Genomic DNA, 22,902 nt, shown 5'->3' on the forward strand with positions numbered 1-22,902 from the left:
CACACACACACACACACACACACACACACACACACACACACACACACTTCACGCTACTACCAGACAGAGAGGAAGTCTAATTACCGGTAATTCAACCCAGGCTCACTGTGTGAAGCAAACATATTTAGTCCAAATTCAACACTTGGCTCACAGGCTCTTTTCCAACCTGACTTGCAAGCAGCCGATAAAAAGATAAAATGGAGGAATATTTCGAAAAGAATATTGTTTCTTAGCACCAAATTTCATCATTTTTATTTCTGTCTAAAAATGACATGTTAGAGCTGTTAGGCCCTTAGCACCTGTTGCTTGGTAACAGATGGATAAATATGCATTTTTGTCTTAACAATAGCGAGCTTTGTGGTCAAATGTATAATGAGCAGTGCTTCATTTGTATAATCTACTGGCTCTTAGCCCAGCTCAAAACACACACGCACAACAACGTACATATACAGTATGTGTAGCTGTTGTTGGAGACAATTAAGTACATGTGACGAGAAGCATATCTTCAGACAATGAGTTCAACAGAAAGCTTTTTGCAGTTCTAAGACATGTGATCAGTGTGCCAGCATTAGAGAATGGCTGAGCTACTGGGCGTGTTCCCAGAGAGCATAACAGCAGTAACAGCTGCTTTCTGAGCCTGTGTGAAGCTAGACCCGGAATAATACATGAAAACCAAGTATACGTGTATGTGTTTGTGTCGTATAGCTGGTCCAGATATCCTCTGTTGCCCATAGCGGTGTTAATATTCTGCACACACTGGGTGTGGCCAAACCCCATTAATCATGTTTGTGAATGTCTAATCTCAACGTTACTTGTGCTGGTTTCATTTTCATGGCTGTCTGTAAGATTTATAATGGCGTTTGGAGAAAGTGTATGTGGTGTGTGTCTGTGTGTGGTTGTGTGTGTGAGAGATGTAATACATTGTTATGAAAGCATGCTCTTAAATGTGTCACCTAGTTGAGGAGAACAATGTCCTGAATGTGCAGTTAATGCTCCCAGTGGGGGAACCAGCATGTTGAGACACACATCCGTTCCTTTGAATATGTCTTTGTGTTCCTGTGTGTTACCGTTGCACCTGCAATTTAGTGTTGATTTTGAGCAAGTGTGTGTGTGTGTGTGAAATGTGTTTGTATCCACGAGTGTGGGTGTGTATGGGGTCACAAGTTTGCAAAAAGCTTGACCAGGTTACAGTGGCATGTGTCCCTGTTTGTTACCATGGGGATAGTAAGTGGCCTATCAAGAGATGTCCAAACGCATGATGAGATCAGATTACATCAATGAAGGGGAAGAGTAGAAACAAACACAGGGGTGAGCAGGGGAATGAGTAGAGAAGGGGGATGCAAGAGGGCGGATGCATGGGCCAGGCAACCTGTTAATGGAGTGTGCAGAAGGGATCATCGCACACACACACACACACACACACACACACACACACACACACACACAGCTGTGACCAGATACACACATGTGCACACAGAAAGACCACAAAATCTGATCATCTTGTAACCATCCATTTCTTTGAACTGTCATAAGCAGACACACACAAATGCATACCCTCAAACAGCCAATGATACCAAGTGCCTGCTAGTTTTGTGGTCTAGTGGCAGTCAGTGAGTGAAGAAGGACAAACGTCTTATTACATGAGACTAAGAGTCTGCTTGGAGAGCTGAATGTGGATGACCCTGTTAGACAGCGGGGCTGTTTGTCTAGACGAAGGCTGTCTCGAGACATTGATTTCAGACAGCGGACCGATGGACTGACAATCACTGAGGAAAGACTGGGAGTTTTTCCAAGCAGTTCATCGTGGAGGAGAAACTGATTGGCTAAAACACATGCTCATGGGGACACTACAGTACTGTAGCATTTGATTCAGGCATTGAAACACACATTTAAAGCCCATCTACTGTTGTCCATGGGGGTACATATGTGCATCTTGTGCAAGTCTAAGTGAAAATGAAGGATGAAAATGTGGAATCACATGACAATTTCGAGAACCCTATAAGTCTTCCGTATTATTTTTTCCGATTGGTTCACACTGTAGATCAAAATTGTGAAATTGAAAATATGCATAAAGATTCTCAGTCACTGAAGTCACTAAACCTGCAACATTCACATCATTTGTTTGGGGTAGCAGAATGGAAAAAAAAAAACATTCTCCACATTGTCATCCTCTCAAAATTAAAAACAAAAATATTCATTTTACCTTCATGTTCATCATCATCATCATTAATGTCAGTGGCATAATCGTCATCGTCTTCATTATACTGGAAGTCAGCTATAAGGCATATATAATAATACTTTATTACTGTAAACGGTACAAGTAAACACATTAATTAAATCACGATGCTCAAACCTAAATATAGTTATTGCTATCTACAATTAAGTTACTACTACTATCCCACCACAACATACTATAGGTTACCGCTTTATGCAGATAACTAAATATATGAGAGAGCAAAAAACACAGCAGAGTTCTACACAGTATGCAAGTCAACGTTTGAGAGGGCTTAATAATTGCGGGTTTAACAGATGATTTGAACAAAATAATTGTATATTATATATATTTGAGCAGCAATAGGTATTATCACACTCGTAATGATCAAAGCTGTACGCTCACATTGGACACTCCGACTCCCCTGAGCACAAACTTAGACTGAGACCAGAGACTCACCTGCTCTATTCGACCTGGAAGTGAAGGGTCATCCTGTTAACCCTTCCCTCTAGTTTCAAAATAAAAGTCGGGACAGTGGCACTCTTTAATCACCAGATGTAGATTAATAGCAGTACCTGTATTATCGTACAAATCAAAATGCGTTAACACTAAATTACCAAAATCACATATAAATTGTTCGCAAATGATCTATTATGTAAAGTAAGTCATTATGGTCGAGTTATTTTGAGAGTCAATTTAATGAAAAAGTATTTACCAGCTTTTTAATTAAAGTGGCTGTGTTAACTCGTGTGATTTTTCAGATCCAGATGTAGATTTCTTTTTAGTTTTTTTAAATTTTAGCAGAGAAAGTTATTAGAACCATTGTAAGAAAAACATTTGAGTGAGGCCCATTGTCACACTCAGCTGAATAATGCCTGAAGAAATCTGATGAGCCTCATAGGCAGTGGTTGGATTTACTGTTATCTGATCCAACTCTATGGAGGATTTTTTTTAAAAACAATGGTTCAAACTGAAAATAATAATACTATTATTACGAACATTTGTTTGTTTTTTAATGCAAGTTCATGGGTATCTTTCATGTGTGTCTGTTTTTATGTTTGTAAGCCTAAGTGAACATTTTTCTTTCATTATGTGATTATGTGAATCTTGAAGCTGGAACTGTGGCTAAATTCAGAATGACATTATTTTCTGAATAGGTGTGGCCAAAATACAACCTACCATTATGAATAAATACGGGGACCAGTTAAATTGCCAGCCTTTGGCTGAACTTAATCTCAAGTGCTTAAAAGCTTCCAAAACAGATACAAAAAATTGACAAAGCAGTCTCAGAAACGATCAGGATTTCACGTTCAAATCTTCTGATTGGCTCTTATGAGTCCGTGCCTGTGGGCTCTGAAAGGCTGACCTGCAGACGACTAGCACTTAGAATTTGCTTTGCACTCTCCCAAATATTTTGTCATCAATATACCACCATACTGCTACAGTGTAGATTACATACTAGATATTTCTGATCATATTTATGGGGAAGCTCAACAGGAAATGACTAACAGGAGTTTTTCATTTTATTTGGCTTTTGTACACTGCAAAAATACAGAAATGCTGTGCAAAAAAAAGCAATCAATAATTGACCCTTCAGTTTACTTAAGACGGGGTTTGGAATTTAAAAGCACTCTTTAGCTGTAAAATGAAGCTGGTTAAACAGCTTGCTCTCATTACATTTTGAGACATTTTCTACTCAAATTGTGATGAATATCTTGCAGTAAGCAACAGCCAACTAATCATCAGAATATCAAGACTTCGAAACAAAGTGCCATGTGAAGCCTTGCTAATACGCTATTTACCATCTGAGTCCAGATAGTCATCCATCTCTACATTACATTACAGTCATTTAGCAGACGCTTTTATCCAAAGCGACTTACAATTCAGAGTCTATCACATTTCTACACCGTAGGCACAGCTACGGGAGCAATTTTGGGGTTAAGTGTCTTGCTCAAGGACACATCGACATGCGACTAGCGGAGACACATCTTTCCCTGTACAGCATACAATAGTCCTTGCCTCAACAGGCCACCAATCTGTCCTACTAACAGGTGAGCTAATAGACATTTATGCTAATGCTTATAAGCATAGGTGCTAACACACGGCACACACACACACACACACACACACACACACACACACACACAAACACAACCAGACAAATCATTTAGTGAGCTTTACCCAGTCTGATCTCATCATAAAGATGCCCCTCTGGTATGGCTGGTGATTAACAAGGGTGTGAGGACAGGAACCAGAAGACAGAGATGAGTGTATGAGTGACTGTGTATATATATGTGTGTGTGCGTGTGTTTGGGGGGTTATAGAGGCGATAATTGAATCATCAACATATTTTTAGTCTGAAGCAGTATCAGGGTTAGCTTCAAGGTACAAATAATTCGATTGATATTTACTTCAGGGGCTTAAGGTGTAGATGTTTTTGATTTGCTCGTCACCTTATTCAGGAGGATTAGAAAGGAAAAGATAAATAAATTAATCCTCCTATCGTCTGCTCTCTCTTTCAATTGCCTTGCCGCCTCTTGTCCTCCATTGCAAATGGGCCCTATTACTATTAGCAACTCTTCCATTTATGAATGCAGATTAGATGAAATGCATTATGTATCAAACCAAGGGTCATCCATCCCTAGAGGAAGTGGCTTCTCGGGCCTAGCCTCTCTGTGCACAAGGAGGACTGGTCATTCCCTGCTAGGATTACATGCAGTAAACAGAACTTGTTCAACAACCAGTTGACATCAGTGACGTATTTCTCAGTCTCTATCCCCGGACTACAGAAGCATAGTGAACGCAACACAGTAATGGCTATGACGGTCAGTGTTGCATATCACAGCCAGATGGTTTACTTGGCTGGGCCATGGTGCTGGCAGCCATGTGACTGGAAGCTTGTTTCCTGCATGGCCAACATGAAAGAACAGCAAAATACTGTGTGTTCACATTAGTGGCAGGGTTATGGATTCAGCTGCACTGACAGAAAAGCCAGTGACAGCAGATCCATTCAATAGATAGAGGCATACTGGTTGCTGTTGAGTCATCACATTTCCGATAACATTTGTGTCAACATCATTTGCGTCATCACTGTTTCAGACAATGCTGTATCATTTGGTTTTGTTTGGCAAAAACATGAGTCTGAATTGCTGAGTCTGAATTGTTCATCATCTGTATTAGTAATTCCTGTGTACATGGCAGCTGTGTTTCCATAAAACAGACACAATACTATGAAGACGAGACATCAAAGCAGACAGGAGGAGGGCGATTAGTAAATGTTTTTAAGGTCAGAGAAGCTGCAAGACAGGAAACATCTACTGTAGGAACGGGTGGGAATACTTCAGTATGTATCCAGGCAGAGAGAAGGGTTCTTGTGAGTGGGTTTAGACTAGTGCTGATCCAAATATTTGTGTGTGTGGTTGTTTGCAAAAAAATCCAAATTGAAATTCCAAATTGACCCTTAATCTGCACTTGCTGTGCCTCTGTAGATCTGAAAGGAACATGAGAGGTCTCAGCATGAGTGCGACCGCTCTCTCTCTCTCTCTCTCTCTCTCTCCGGCCTTACTGAGATCATGAGGGAACTGTTTCCATTAGGCTAATGTGGGTTTGATCCATGGTGATGTATGTGAAGTGGCAGGATGTAGGGTGTGGGGTCAATGTGAAGCTGGGTCTCCGTGGACAGGTGATATGAGGAGGGACAAAAGCAGTTATATGTTCAGGGGGAAGAAGGACAGAGGGGGGGGTGTATGCACACCAACAACCAACAGCACACGGGACCTGTTTGAATTTGCATGCCCTCTCCTTGAAGTAATCACAGATTTATGCTGAGACTGCACACATATCTCAAGTGGATTCAAACAGGGCCAGGAACTACTTGCTACACTGTAGGTGTAGTGTTGACACACTGAGGTGTATGGGAGAGATACAGGGTGAGAAGAATAGTATGGAGTTTACCTTCTACGTCATTACAGTCATAGTCTTGAGTGAAGCGTGGATGGAGAGACAAAAGCACACACACACAAACACATGAACGCAAAGCCACTGCACCCCTGTGTAAAGCAGAAAACAGCACCTTTACAAATGGATGAAATGACAATTCACAATGTCAAGCTCCAACCACATGGAAATGACTTCCAGCTTGAATGATTAGTGAAGTAATGGTGTGCTTTGTATCCGAGACGTATAAGAGCACAGGAATGTCTGCTCTTTTATTCTGCAACTAATCCAGCACTGAAAGTCATGAGAGCCACATGTAGCCACAAACTGTACATGACATCCTACACATAACGAGCAGTGATGAAATACAGAACATTAACAGCAGTGGAGTCCAGAAGTAGAAGTTACAGAGTTAGGTTATGTAAGGTGATACAACATGTAGACGAACATTAGCAGACAACATACCTTTGACCCTCTCTCCACGGTTGAGTTGGATCTCCCCCTCCCCTTGTGGTGTGTAGGGCTTGACCACAATGAAGGTACGTCCCGGGACAGCACTGTAGAGTTTCCGTTTGGGCCCACGGGGGCCCGTCAGTGCTGGAGGCGTGTGATGAGGGGGGCTTGGGTCTCTCTGCACTGAGCCAGGGCTGTAAACAAACACATATGTTACTGTGGTGATTCCAGGGAGCTGGTAACTGAAGCCTGTGGTCACCGACATGGCTGTCAGCGGGACAGCAACCTGGTGACACCCCCTGGTTGTTACGCTGGCCAGGGAGAATTCATTAATTAACAAGTCCAAGTGCCTGTCGATCAACAGTTAACAGTCAGTGTTCAATGGGAGAGTCATGAGAGGAGAGTACACTCCTCCTCCTCTTATTCCCTCTCTTCCTTCTTCAGTAGCACAGACAATACCCTTTTTGCTCCCGTTTACCCTCTCCTTCTTTCACTCCCCTCTCCCCCGTATCCTACACGAGGTAGAAGCAGAAATGTTTGACGATAAGAGGGACTGCACTGTTTCCTTCTCTGTGTGGATCTGTCAGATCCGTCTGAAAGCCCCCATCAGTCAAACACATCCTGAGTTGGGACTCCAGAAGAAGCCCCCTCCAGAGAGGGAGAGAGATCCCTGTGTGTCCCCAGTTCCAGCTGCTCCAAGCTGGGTTACAGATCCTGCCTCGTCCTTGAGTCCTGGTACTCCTGCTGTGGAGGAGAGAGGCTGGGTCTGCTCCCCGACTCCCGCTCCTTCTCCTGGGAGTCCCGCCGCGTCTGCCTCTCCTCTCCCCTCCACCCCTCACACGCAAACGCTCGCTCACTCACACTCACACACACTCTGACAATGCTGCTGCTGCTGCTGCTGCTGCTCTTCGCGGCTCCCCTACCCTTTGACGGCTCGCTCACACACCACAAGCCCTCTATGTGCATTCTAGCCGTGCGCACAGGCACATACACAGACAGCCCCCTCCACTCCTGCTAACATTGCACCTCCGCTAGCATGGCATACACCACCACCAGCATGATGCTAACACATCGCTGACACTCGCATACACACACTAGTCCCAAAGCACGATTGATCTCCTGCTGCCTGTCTGCCTGCAAGCGTGCATGCGCCATGGCTCCCTGAGGCAGGCTGTGTGAGTATGTACGTGTGTGTGTGTGTGTGTGTGCTTGTGTGCAGTGGGGCGGGGGGCAAAAAGCTCCAGCCCATTTGGTTTAATTGTCGCTCCTCCCTCTTTCCCTTTGCCTTGAATCCCCTCCTTGTTTCTTTCATTCTCTCACTTCCAAATCCCCCTCTTATCCCTCTCCTCCTCAACATTTCTTCGCATTGCATCTTCACTCTCTCACCCTCCTTCATTCTCTCTCTGGCGGTTAATTCTAATACAGCAGCGGCAGAGCTCCGCCTAGTCTCCATTCATCACTACAGTACCTTGCCACCACGGTGGAAGTTCCATTCAGCATCATTCTGCTGCTTGTGTTGTCAAAGATTTCCCTCGAGCATATTTTAACATACATGAAAACCCCATACATACATATTAATCATATTTAATAAAATCCGACACTGTTGTTAATCTGATCTACAATTTGCATGAGAGTGAACTAGTGTATATTACAACTTGATCATGAACAGGACATTGATTGACTTTGTTTTTCTCTGCAACATTTCCTTTAAAGACTAGAAATCTTTAAAACCCTTCATCCCTGTCAATGCACCTTTCACCCTCGTTCAGTTCCTCCCCCAGCACGTTGTATCAGTCACTTTATGGCCATCATTCTTTCATTCATCTGATTCTAGCCTCAGGTGCCCTTTAACCTTCTTTCCCCATTTGTTTGTTTACCGCTTTCCTCATATCAAGTCTTGTTTGTCTCTTTCTTTCCCCAACTCTCTATTGCTTTTCTGGCTCTCCCCATCTCAAACAGCCACTCTTTCTCTGCCCCCCCATCCCCTCTCTCCATCGAAACAACGGCTTGCTGACGGCTTTCCAATTACCGCAGGGACTGAGGGGGCTGGATAGCTGCTGCATGTTAATGTCTGAGCCCCGGCACTGAACATCAGCAGCACACAGTGAAGAGGGGGGAGGGCTGGAGAAGCAAGGAAATGGGACTGTGTCAAAGTGAGAGAGGGAAACAAAAATTAGATCCCTTAAATTATATCTATTTCAATGGCTCAAATTGCCACTCACATACCTCTGCCACACCATACTGTAAGATTATGTACACAGCTTGACCTCAGCTGCTCCCTGCAGTTGAGCTGATGGCGGTCGGGTAGACATGTTATCGATGTGTCAGACAGAAGGGAGGGGGTGGAGGTGGTTCCTGCTCTTATCTCGTGTTTAATGACGAGTTTGTGTTTCACAGTATGAGGCTTAAATTGGCAACTGCACTTCAACATTTTAAATAAAAATACTGTACGACTTTTGCCAGAGATCAGATATCAGAAATTCAGAAACATCCAAATCTATGAAGTGTGATATGCCTAAATGTCTTTTATTAATTTGATCACATTTCTACAATCTAATATCTGCCCTCTTTACATTTACCATGTAAGATTTGACCATTTCTAATGTGAAAGCAATTTCCGTAGGATGCACTTTAACTCTTAAGTTACCTTTATAATAATTAGTGTTATAGTTTGCCCACGGGTTGGTAATATCTCAGACTGCACTTCTACATTATTACATATCCTCTCTGGCTGTAATACAGTTGGAAGGGTCTACCAGAAAGCTTTGTACAGTTACTTTGAAATTAGACCAAATGAGAGCAAAGAGCAGACTCTTCTTTAAAGGAAGCTTTAAAAAACTGTTTAGTATCTCTAATTTATTTCTCATCTGCATTCAAGAGGGACACGACAAATACTCAGTGTTCTTGCTTTTCTCCAGAGTTGCATCTCTTGATGATTTTGCAAGGGTTTCATGCCTATATTCATAGTCCTGTTGAAAACTGGATATGAAAAAGTATTCTACCTAGAGATCAATACATCAATTTAATTTCAGCATGATATCTACTTTTTTTTTTTTCAACCAATGAGCATTGGTGTTGCCACTTGGTAGATGAATTTTGCAAGATGACATGATTCACCGTTTTCTGCTACATCTGCAACAGCTCTTTTTCTTGCGTACTTTTCTTTGTTGTATCTTTTTTCTCTTTCCGTCTCTTTCACTCTGCCTCATTATAAGTAGCTTCTACAAGATACAGATGAAGGATCCATTGCATGCACGCACACACACACACACACACACACACAAAGTTATAATGCGGTATATTACAAAAGCGCCATGGTTTCCTAGGACACCAGCCCTGCCTCTGTAACGATGGCAACTGTCAATAAAAGGAAAGAAGATATAGCCAACAAATGCACTGATCAGTAGTCAATAATATGCACTCGGATCTCCAGTCAACTGTCATATATCATTGGCATCCCAACTGACTCTTTTCTGTCTATATTCTCATTTCACACCGAAAAAAACACTATACAGCTGTTGAATGAGGAAGCTGTAATTCAGCTTATTCAGATATCAGTGACCTTGACCCAATATTATTTTATTCTTCATGCAAATAAAGGGATATCAAATACAATAAGTTGCAAATATAAATGTTTCATCCTGTATAGTTTACAGTATGGGGGTTCCACCCTTTGTGGATAGCTGTATAAATGCTATTAACTGTATCTTTGCAACATGAATTTGTTGTTTGGTTTCACAAAAAGTCTTTTATAGCAGCACTCAGAATGGGAAGAGCTAATTTAAACAAACTGTTCAGTTTGTGTAAATAGATATCTAGAACAAATCAGTTGATGGGGTTTTGAAGTATATTTGTGTGCAAGATCAAGAGCAAACATGTGCATCTTATTACATGCCGTTCACCTTTTCATCAGTTTTTTCGAGATTGGATCAAATTTGAGATTATTTTAGATAAGTGGCCCTTAGCAGAAGTCTCAATTAATAAAAAAAACCTGGGCATGCCAGCTATCAGATGCTTGATTAGGATCAATGAGACCACTAAAGACAGGTTAACATTTAAACAGCTCAATAATGAGTCCAGCTGTCTCAGTTTGTCGTCAAAATCTATGAACTGCATACATCGCTCTGAAGATGCAACTGCAAATGTCACAAAATGTCATTTACAGAGATGCTATCAAAATAAGCTGCTTCATTGTAGCATTTTCACACTTGACTGCTCTGTCTTCTCAGGTAAATGGCTTTTTTTTTTATCTGGCTCAAATAGCACAGCTCTCTAAGGTGAGATGAGCACATTATAAACAAAGTCATAATCCTCATCACATTGTGCATCCTAATGATCATCTGTCTGTCCTTGTTTTGCTGCACTTGAATGAACATGTGCTGTCCCAGTCGTTCTTGTGCAATGTGGGAGTGTTTATTGCTTTCAAGGTGGAAGTGTCCTGAGGACTCATTGGGGAAGGACATATTCAGGTTGTGAACAGCAAATCTGTTTCTACACGGACAGCTTATGCTTCAAAGAGACTGGCATCAAGTGCAAATCGAAGAAGGATTCAATCGGTGTGATCAACATGTAACCTAAGAATACACAAACTAAATAGCCAAAACTGACAACATCAATATGCTTTGGTGTCTTTTTCAGTCCAATATTCTCTACACTAAAATATTTGCTCTATACCTTTTTGCATGTGTTCTGATTTACTGTATTAGAAAACATTTCTATGTGAATGGTGTAAGGAAAGTGTTACCTACTCAGCTTTTTAATGACCAAACTATAGTCTCGTGGCTCGGATAGCATTTACACTGCCTATTTTTATGTAGCAACTGAGCCGATTTCTATAGACTGTTGAAAAGGCGTTTGGAGAGACTCTGGCTCCAAAAGGCTCTAAGTGCTTAATGAACTTGACGAAGACTTCTGAGAAAGTCCCTGAGGGTGTGTGGAGGGAATATGGGGAACTAGGGCCTTGCTCTGAGCCATCCAGTACTTGACTACAGCTTGAAGAGAGTCATAAACAATTTGCTCCCAATCAAACTGAAGGAATTATCTTGTGGTCTGGTTTACGAGCAAGGGTAAAAAGGAATCTGGGATTGACAGGTGTATCGATGCACCGCCTGCAGTAATGTAGGTCTTCTACTGGACTGTCATGGTGAAGAGAGAGCCGAGCCTAAAGGCAAGGCTCTAAATGTATCTACGTTCTAACCGTCACTTATGGCCATAAGCTCTGGAAAGTATCAGAAAGGAGATCATGGATACAAGAAGGCAAAAATGTATTTCCTTCACAGGGTCTCTGGGCTCACCCCTCAGGGAAAAGGTGAAGGGCTTAGATATGCATAGGAGCTCAAAGTAAAACCCTCATGGGCACATGAAACTGAAGGAGACCTCAAGGCAGACACATAACACGCTCGGTGGATTACACATCCAATCTGGCCTGGGAACGCCTCAAAATCCTCCAGGAAGAGCCTGAGGATGTGGCTGGCAAGAGGGACATCAAGGATTCCATGTTATTCTACTGCTCCCACGACCCGGACCGCAATGAGTGGCAGAAGATTCTTAAGAGGAGTTAAGGTACCTAAACTACTGGCATGTTACGGTTACACAATCGGGGGAGACTCTACTATTTGTAGTCCATATCCACATTGTTTGATGCATTCAGACATGCTAAATTCTTAGAGTCAGTTTTATATATTGTGCATGTATCTTACTGTAAATGGCTGTGACACTTATGAGGGGCGTTATACTGCATGACCCGATTGTATTGTGTTAATTTATTGTGTGTGGCCAGGTCAGTGCAGAGAGCATCAGTGTTTTGAACAAAGACGGAGGATAAGTTGCAAAATAGATTAATGTTAGCCTATCAGCATCACCCTCTGACACAAACTATGCAAAGACCAATACTAGTGTGTCCTCCTTTGATGTGGATTCTCCACAGGTGAAGCAGAAGAAGCTCAACTCTTCTTCTCCTCCTCTTCCTGTCTTCCTGTCCTCCTTTCTTCTCTGTGTAGCTCAGCCCTTTGGCTGTGTTAACGCGCCATGTATAATCTACACACTAACAGCAACTTGTGTAACTAATGCAAAGAAAGAGGGAGAGGTGAGGAGAACAGTAACAAACAAAGACTGTAAAGGGGGAAGGTAATGTGACACCCCCATGTTGGGCTTGTTGCCTTTATTCATGCCATTATTCATCATGATGGGTCCGGGTACAACACATAATAATGCCAGTTTCTTGCTCAATGGCACCACTAGCTACCACGACAACCTTACATGACAACATGTTTAAAGTAATGTTGTGTGACTGCATCTTTACCCCCCCCACGTTCAAATCTCCTCCACTACTATTCAGATAAAGGCTAGGGTCATTCAAACATTTGTCCAACCAATGGCCTGCTGTGTGGGGATTTAACACAACCTGTGCTGGCAACGCTTTAATAAACGCGACTTTTAGAAAAAGACTTGCATATCTCTTGCCCAAACCAGTCAGATTTCATGTAAACCTTGTTTTCAAAGTTAATAAATACTGGTACAAAGTGATATCACTATCACAATTACAAAGGAAGTTGGTCGAAAATGTGAATTCTGTGTTCACACATTCGCTGCTGTTCTAAGAAAACTGAAACAGAAGCGACAAACTGTAAATGGAAAAGATAATAGTTGTTTATCCCCTGCTCTGCAACATAATATGTATTTATTTAGCTTCAGAGCTTTTCTTCCAAACCAAGACTGATGGGTAGGTCCTAAGGTGCACGTCTCAATATCAGAATTTCAGACACTGACACACTGTCAAGACAGAATGCTCTTGATGATTAATTATCTCTTTGTATTGACAGCACATCATGGTAAGTAGCCAATTAACCTCTTATGACACAAGCAAACTTGCTTTGTTCTAAATAAAATATCATCACCCAGTGTCATGTCTTATTATATTGTCAACTGCATTAGCTGGAGTGATTGTCGTAACCACATGTTTGTCTTTGTAATGTGATCTAGTCCTAATAAAGCTGACCTAACTGTATTTTTAATATTGTGTGTCCATCTAAAGTCCCTGCTAAAGCCTGGACCAAGCTATTGAACCCTGGCAGCACTGCACACGTGCCACAAGAAGGAAGTGATGGTGAGTTCCACAGGAACTTGCTGGAGTCTGCCGTCGGGCGGGCTGTTGACCGGCCAAACTAATTTCACACTCCCCTGGTACCCATAATGCCTCGAGTGAAACCATCGCCATAAACAGAAGGTCAGAGAGAGAAACAGAGACGGGGAGGGAGAAATATTAGAGGGAAAGTAATCAAGGACAGCATCAGTCCCACTTGGGTGCAGGTTCAGGCCATGGAGAGCAGCTGCTCGTTTTGGGCTTTTTATACATTCACCTCACTTTACTACTTGGTGTAAGGCAGGGTCATGCAAAAGAGTCTCAACTCCCCTGTTTACAGAAGGCCATTTAGAGCAGGACACAGCAGACATTCTAACCATGCTATCTTTTTTTTCTTTTCTGTGCACTCTGTTCCATCAACCTTGTAGAAAACGAGCACAATGACAATGAGCAAAAGATATGTTCCTCTGTCAGTGAACGCTAATGCCAATGTAGAGCCAGAAATAGCAGAATAGGATGCGCTTAGTTTGTTACCATACATGGGGCACAACATTTGATAAAAAGAGAGGAGGCACACACACACGTCAGAGCTTTAGTTTCTATGTGGTGTGACGTGTGCATGTTACATGATCTAATAAAGGATGTTGACTGCTCTCTGCCTGCAAACCATACAGTAGATTAATGGCAGTGTGTGCATGTGTTTGTGTGTGTATATGAATGACAGGAGAGGGGGAGGGAGAGAAAGTCTGTGATGGATTGAGTAAAGTGACAGCAGAGAATTAGAGGGAGACGGGAGTATGGCTGGAGCTGTGTCTGTAATGCAATTCCCCTGTCAGACATCAGACTGGTTCACTCTCATTCTCACACAGACACACGCACACGCACACACACAGTGTGTGGCATCCAGGACCCACACTAGGTGTGTGCTGTACATCGATGATCTTGCTCTGACATATGATCATAATAAAAAGCTTAACAAACAAAGTGTCAGTAAACCACTTAAATCTATCGCTCCGAGATGTGATCAGAGCCCTAGTTTACTGTTCAGTTTGTCTAATGGTTCGATGTACAAGGCAGGAGATGTGTTCCAGCACCCCAACTACATCTGTGGATTTATGCATCTATCGAGTGACAAGCTGTTTTGAACTCAGTGGCTCGCCCAATGATATTATTCATAGCTCTAATTTCAGAATGTATCCACTGTCTCTCAATCTCTCACACACAAACCGACAAACACACTCACAGCTTGGCAGCCTTCAATTGGTCCCCAATGTGATCATTATTAGCCACTTTCCATCTGTCTATCTCTGAACTGTGAAAACACCCATGCACATTGCTATCTTCAAGTGGCTATATACATACATGCCCTCGCATACAAACACAGCACAACACACAGCGATTTCAAGTGCGATATTTGCCCTCCGTCCTCCCAGCAGGACAAATGCAGTATTTCATCCTAGCTTGTTACATAAACACGGCTGTCAGACACACACACCATGCCACTGATCATTGTCCTCATACCCTGATAGGAGCATGGGCCACACAACTGCTACACCAAATGCAATTATAACAGACCTCACACTGATCAGTGTTTCGATCAGCCACTGTGAATCTGAACATTTTCAGATTCAATTCCTAGTTTATGCTTTATACAGATTACTTTTCTGGGTTGGTTGCGGGCACAGTTTCAACAGGAAACGACTTTTTGTGCCTGGGATTTTGCAGCGATTGTTGTTATGTCATGTTTATCACCAGTAGCAGACGGTAGCAGATGGAATAAGACGCAGAATGCTGCCTGGTGACTAACAAGTGATTCAAACACATCACATGGCACTTTTTGAAATGTGGTTTAAATATCACAGTAGGTATTTAATCACAAGGTCAATCAAAGATCATCTATGTGAATAACTGCCAAGGCCGGTAAGTGTGAGACATGAATTAGGAACATAAAGAGAGAGATTTGCTTCTTTACAAAGCTCTTAAAAACATGTTAAGTTGAGAAATCAGGGAAACTAGAAAGACCATATGACAGCACTGGGCAGCTCCTTCAGTAACAGGCTGCTTCAGCCGCGGTGTGTGAAGGAGAGATACCGCAGATCCTTCCTTCCCGCTGCTGTCAGAATCACAATCAACACTGCTCCCAATAGACCACACACACCAAAAAACGCAATCTATCAATTCATTCATTCATGTGCAATATCAACATTTGATTTTTCCTATTTCATATGTGCAATAATGTTATATCTCATTTAAGTTTTTGTTAGTTTTAAGGTTACCTTATTCTTAATATCTTTACTGTATAATTACTTATTTATTATACCTGTTTTGTTTTTTGCTGATGCCACTTTTTGTTGCACTATCTTCCCTGCTGCTGTAATGCTACACATATTAATAAAGGATTATCTTATCTTGTCCTGTCTTATGTGATCTTATCTCATGACTTTGAAATCTTACGGACCTGAGTCTTCCACGATGGCCGTGTCCGTGAGGGTAGCCATGGCTGTGGGACCTTCTGGGAACCGGCCTGTCCTCTTCATGCATGTGATGTAGCGAAGGCGAACGGGAATGGGAGGATCTGGAGCTGCCCGTACTCTGGAGACTGCTGTCAGGGATCTCTCCATGACGGCTCTGACACAGGACAGAAGAGGTGAGTATCATATGCAGCACGTGTACAACATTGTAATTTGTTCCTTCACTTTTTCCATCTACTCGGAATTTGAAAATGTTAAAATGTGCATGCCCACACACACCCCCCCCACACACACACATACTGTATATAACAAATTCAAACACACCTGCAGAGCCTCACTAGCTCCGTCTTACCTCTCCAAGGCTGCTGTGCTGCTGCTGCTGCCCAAGAGCTGGCAGGCTGCGCAGTGAAGGGACAGGGGAGTGACCCTGACGGCCACGAATTTCTCTCGGGGCCTGACCGCGGATGTGATCGTGGTCCCCGTTCAGGTTGTTGTCACTCGCAGAGCGAAGCAAGGAACGTGGCGAGGGCAGGGGGCCAGGCGTCACACGTCGACGGCTGGTGTAGGACGGGGTCTCCCTGAAAGGCACTGAGAGGAGAAAGAGACAGCGAGAAACTCTTTACACCTTTATCACGTGAAGCCACTGTAGCAAACACAACGAACAGAATGGTCTGATGGGGAAATAACTTCAACTCCGCACTTCTCACGGTCACTCAATTTTGTTTCAAACTTGAATCCATTTAATTTGCAACATATTTACGCAGCTATAATCTATACGTATACTTTTACAGACAGATCAAGTGATACAACGATACATCTGGTATTGATGGTACTGCAGCAAAGCCTTAGAGATGAGAATATTGTATCATGGTAGCTCCTAGTGAATCTTAAATTATATTACATATAATTATCATATTTTAATATTTATTACTGAAAAATTAGTAAACCAAATACAGATAAAGGAAAGCAGTTTAGTAGTTTGATAATGGCATCAGTGGATTTTTTTCAAGTAGCTGTGAATTAAGTATTCTCTTCATAAAATGATAAACGTGTGTTTAAGTTCACACATACAAGCACACTGGCTTGGTAAAGTGTATCTAAAGTGTAATGATGAAGTGTCAACATTATCATTCAAATTTAGAGAAGCATACATTACAAACATCACATATGATTTCCATTTAAAATCGATTGTTAAATATTTGAACATTTCACAGGGTATTATATCCTGTCTACACTAGATGGCAGAGTTTTCCTGTATGTACATGTCACAAAAAAAAAAAAAGCTCAACTCAGCATGGATCCAATAAATCCCTGAAACCTTCTCCACATCCCTTACATTTCCAATCCATTTCCATTTTCACTTCTGTATATAACCTGTAATCACTTTCCTTGAGCCTCTCCCCTGTCTACACTCATTCTTCAGTCTGCCTGGTGAAATACCACTGCTGTCAACTTACCAACATCCGATACTTTGTGGACCTTTATGATTTCAGCCAGATCAAAGTTTCCTGCTATAATAGCCACCTGGAGGTGGGGATAGAGAAGAGTAAAGGGAAGGGAAAGGGGAAAAACACATGTGACGGAAAGGGAAGAACAGCTATTAAAATCAAACAACTCACACAAATGAATGAATATAAATACATCCTATCTTCTTCTTTCGCTCACTCTCCTAATAAATGTTTTACACATTTAGTCCTTTGTTGTGGTAGACGTGTAACATCTGTATGTGTGTCAATGTTCTGGGCACTGTGCGGAACAGCCTGCCTTATGTACAAACAAATTAACTTTGATGTGCACAGGAAGTGTCAGTCTCAATTTCACATGGACTTCATCAACCAGAAAGGCTGAAAATCAGAAACAGACCGCGATGGTAAGCCAGCAGTGGCTGGGTGCCGTTACACTGCTTAAGTTTTTAATAGCAATCAGTGATTCAATGTAGCAGCAATATGTAAGGTACGATAATACACACATGGTAACATGCAGTGGTTCTTGGATACCACACATACCTGAAAGGCGGTCTGGCTGTTGTAGTTTTTTATCTCCTTATTGGCCCCCCGGAACAGGATAACTCGTGCACAGCTATCCTGAATGACAACAGAGAGATGTATATGTTTGGCTCGGACTTAAAAGTGTCATCGTATTTGATATGCAAAAACATGTAAAAAATAAAAAAAATGACATGATTTGGTTTATAAAATTTAAATAATGGCCACATTATGATAATGAACAGGCTGTGCAGTGAGGATGTTGTTGTCAAAGGTAGCCACTGATTAAATGCAAGTGTGAGAACTGTTTAAGAATGAATCCAACAGAGGAAACTCTAGAGGCAGTGCAGAGTGAACAAGGATGCCCTTTGAAAAGTCCTTGTGCTGTGCATGTTATTATCTCCACAACCTACCTAACATTAAGATGATGTGGGTTTGGAATATAGGGGTGGTTTAATTAATATTTCATGATGAGTTAATGAAAGACTATCTTTGTTCAAATATGGACACTTTTCTGTTTCTAACAGCAGAGTTGTCCTGGAAGTGATTGCTGTCTACATTTGAAGATCTATAATTAGAGTGAAGAAATTAGTGAAATATTCCTTTTTAAATAACTCCCTTTTTCCTGTCAATCAATCAATCAATGCCAACACTGCCTTCTCTTTCTTTCTCTCTCTCTTTTAACGTACTCATACACACACATATACCTCAGAAGCCATGTGCAGACTCTGAGCTACTCACACCACAATACATGTTTTGTCCCAAACTGTTCCCATATATACGTGACGGAGCAGAACCTAAAACATTTAAAATAAAATGATGTCACCTCGACAAAATCCAAGAATGAATTAAATAATTGCATCATTGATTGATTTTAATATTAAACTTCCTCCGTCTGATTGTAAAAGCAACAGACGGCGGGGAGTTGTGGTTTGTGTTGTGATGAATTTGAATTTAAACTTGACATTCAAATAACTATAATATCACTACAGGGTGCAACTGAACTCTTGATGATGATGATATGTTTTCTTACTGCATTTAATTCAAAGTAATTCATGACGATGACTATTACATTAACAATACAATGTATGTGTGTGTATCCGTGGCTTCTCTTCCTCCCCCCCCAACCTCCGGTTTACCATGTGTTCTCATGGGATACTGCTCTTTTCTTGTTTTCAATGTGCCCCAACTACAAGCGCATCCAGTTTTTGGCAAACATACAGAATAATTCAAGCATTTATAGCAAATACCTAAGGGAACTACAGGAATGCTCCAGCTGAAAATGAAGACCTGAACACACAATTTCAAATGACCACTGTTCGGATTCTCAGATGACATTAAAGCTACATGGTGCTGATGCAACAACGACTCCGTCCATTTGCAACAATGGATTTCTGTCCAGTACAAACAACTGATTCATATTAATGTCCTCGCTAATGACAAATGCAAACAAAAGCTACTTGACAGCTAACATATCCCTGTTGTGGAAAATCCCCTGTCAGAATGAGTTAGTGCATTTGTGAAGCCAACGATAGATAAACATTACACTTGAATTGTGCAATTTTAGACATGATTCCCATTCAAACTGATACAAACAAAGGCTTTAAGGCATTGGTGAAAACAATGCACTATTACTGCAAGTGAGTGTAGTAAGACAATGGTTATTATAAAAGTCATTCAATGTAGAGTCTGATCTCAAAGCAATGGCTAAATTCTAATTAAAAGATACCTGCGGGTATGAAAACATAGGCTAGGATTCCTTTCATAGAAGGAACACATTCCAACAAGCACAAAACAGACATCCTCAACAGTTCACAACCACAGATTTATTTATCTTGTGTGTCAGACTATTACCATATATTGCTGTGTGTGTAAATGAGCACAGGCCCCTCTGGCAAAAGAAAAAGCCCAATTATAGATTGATAGACATGGTTATGTGTCTATGTGCTGACTGGCGAGGGTCAATATGTAATTTAACACTGATAGCAGAATTAGCAGGACTAGCCTGGCTCTACAATCAGTGCAACGGCTCTGGTGACTCCAGTCATTACTGAGTCACACATTAAAGAACATGCTCGCTTATATTAATTCAACATATTGTTTAGTTAATAACGTCCATGGGATTTAGCTCATCAAGCTGGGTGTATCTGATGAACCACTCTTGTATTATACCAGATATACGACTGTATGAGGTTAACGCTGATGCACTGTGGCACCCTCTTCTGGTAAGACACATAAGATGGTAGCTATGGGTGCTGTATCTGAACTGAGCAGGGTGTATAATGACCATGGTGCCAACTGGGGCACTGTAAACCTGCGCAAGCCTGCAAGGTCCATGTATACATAGATGGTGAACATGGGGGTATTTGTAAATGGAGCAGGTGTTATGAATAATGCATGAATACTCTTGCTGCTAATAGCCCATACAACCGCTAAGGTTGAATGGGCAGTTTCTTGCCTTGTTTTCATGTATAGAGATAAGAGAGCTACATCACACATATCACATTGGGGACGTGTAATACCACAGTGAATGCGATGATGGATATCCGTCTTCCAAAAGCAGCAAAAAACTCTCTCTTCAGCCGTTAGCCAAGCCGTGAGACAGATTTTAGTTTTGTTGCGCGACTCAGATTCAGTCCTCTCCGACTGTGTTGAGAGCAGCTTTTCTTTGAGCTCTGTTTACAGTGTCAAAACTTTCCATCACTTGCTCTGCTGTTCACTATTTTTCAGACTACTGAGCTCCTGAAAAACCTCCCAGCTGGAAAGTGTGTTTTGTTATTATGACGACCAGCAACCGTGAGTCAGTAGCATGTCAGGTAGCAGTGGCATTACAGTATTCTGTGCATGTCAGTTTTTAAGATAGTGATTTTGATATTTGTTGCTTTTTTCTCCTGTTTCGATAGGTTTTCAAATGTAACGTAAAATTATGTTTTTTAATGTGTTGGAACGCATAATATAAACTAGAAGGGCACATGGAGAGTGTAGACCTCTGCCAAGGCCAAACCGTTTCAAAATTGACCCATTCTACACCATTCCACCAAGTTTCATGAAAATAGGGCCAACGATTTTTTCGTATTTCTGCTGACAAACACAACAAAGCAAACTGAAAACATAACCTGATTGGCGGAGGTGCTAACAATGCTTCTGCACCCACTTTAGGAACCACTGGTCTAAGGGTGACACGCAAGCCCATCTGGCACACCTGAATCGCTCCCTTTGCATGCATTTTATAAGATACCGAGCCTGTTTCACTGTTTTTGTGTCTTGTATTGAGGTCAACACTCTTACATTCTTAAATAATCAAATGAATGACACTCAACAGCTGAATTCTTGAATATGTGTTATTTACATAGATGCATTACAGACACACACGCACACGCGTGCTCGAAGGCCAATTACAGTGTGGGCCATCTGTCTTGCTCTTCTCTCCAAAGCTTCCTATAGGAATTCATTAAGAAAACCTTTCCTGTAGTCCTCACCATGGTTTGCTAGATGTGATTACATTTTCTACACAGGAATACACAGTGAGCTAAGTCAAGTACTTTACAGTAATGACGTGGGTCAGTCATGTGTAAAGAGTGTGACAGATGGTACCTCTCACCGCCATGTTTATACAGTTGAGGATTCTTCTCTCATTAGATTTGAAGCAGATTTGGCATCCTCCACTGAAAGTAAAGCTTGTTTTTACATTGGATTGTGACTAACATCTAAAGCACATAAGAAGCACGATTTCGGGCTGAAATCTTCCTCATTATCGTGTACAACAACAGCATAATACAAGTACTGTAACATAGAGTACAGTGATACTTCCTCTATACAGCTTATTAAAGAGTTGTCCCAAGATTTTATTAATCTGACTGGTTGTCTTGCACAACCTCTCTTTAATTTCACTCATCAGTGTTGTCCTCTGTTGCCACTATAGTACCTACTGTGTCCTTTCTCAATCGTTTATCCAACCAGCTCCCATGGATCTGTCTGCCAGGTAAAAGACCCCTACCATGCCTTCATTCACTGCTGCTGATCACTTGTGCCAAGCTAAAAGCCCAGTCAGTAAATGTTAATGGCCAGCCAGACCCCCGCAACGGGAGCATTGATCAGGCTTTCACTGTTGCTGCCAATTATGTTATCTTGCCATTCATCCACTCTCTCTTACCTTCTCAACCTCTTTCTGACTCCCTCTCTTTTCTCTCTCCACATGGATATATTGATCTTCGCCATCGAACTACTCCCGGTAGGGATGGGTATCGTTAGGATGTTATAGATATTAGTACTATTATCAATACTGCTAATCGGTTAGGTTCCTTATCGATACTCTTATCGGTTATTTTTGATTATTTTGTGAGAAAAGAAAGACAGCCTTTTTCTTTCTGTAATGGTACATAAGCATCCGAGCCTGTTTCGAGTTGGTTTGAACCATGCTGAGAGAAATCGTTTCTGTGATCAATCAGCTCAACGTGGCGTCCGAACACTCATCCTTCGCGGTGGAAGCACACAAGAGCTGGGAGCATATCCATTACTAGACTGTAGATTAAACAAAATGTATCCATTCTCTCTTTTATTATATCCACTCCTGCTCCACACACATACGCACACACAACCACCCCTGGCCCTCCCTTCACTGAGAAGTGTTTTAAGATGTAGTGACTTTAGTCACGTGGATGTGTTACGAACAGCATGTTACGTTTTGATGCTGTGCTTCCAAAACCCATGGTGAAATACACACACACACACACACACACACACACACACACACACACACACACA

The 22,902-nt window shown here is 41.8% G+C and overlaps 1 protein-coding gene across 1 annotated transcript in view; it reads right to left on the bottom strand.

Annotated features, from left to right (window-relative positions):
• shank3a (SH3 and multiple ankyrin repeat domains 3a) overlaps positions 1 to 22,902 on the bottom strand; it is a 120,910-nt gene that overhangs the window by 44,526 nt on the left and 53,482 nt on the right. Inside the window, exons 8-12 of the mRNA XM_031857676.1 lie at positions 18,160 to 18,237; positions 17,611 to 17,677; positions 16,506 to 16,741; positions 16,141 to 16,310; positions 6,614 to 6,795 (exon numbers count right to left, since the gene is read on the bottom strand). Coding sequence (XP_031713536.1) covers positions 6,614 to 6,795; positions 16,141 to 16,310; positions 16,506 to 16,741; positions 17,611 to 17,677; positions 18,160 to 18,237 — 733 coding nt within the window. The remainder of the gene's footprint in view (positions 1 to 6,613; positions 6,796 to 16,140; positions 16,311 to 16,505; positions 16,742 to 17,610; positions 17,678 to 18,159; positions 18,238 to 22,902) is intronic.

This window comes from Anarrhichthys ocellatus, unplaced genomic scaffold, assembly GCF_004355925.1.
Source record: "Anarrhichthys ocellatus isolate YVR2014 unplaced genomic scaffold, GSC_Weel_1.0 scaffold2, whole genome shotgun sequence".
In the NCBI taxonomy this organism is placed as follows: Eukaryota; Metazoa; Chordata; class Actinopteri; order Perciformes; family Anarhichadidae; genus Anarrhichthys; species Anarrhichthys ocellatus.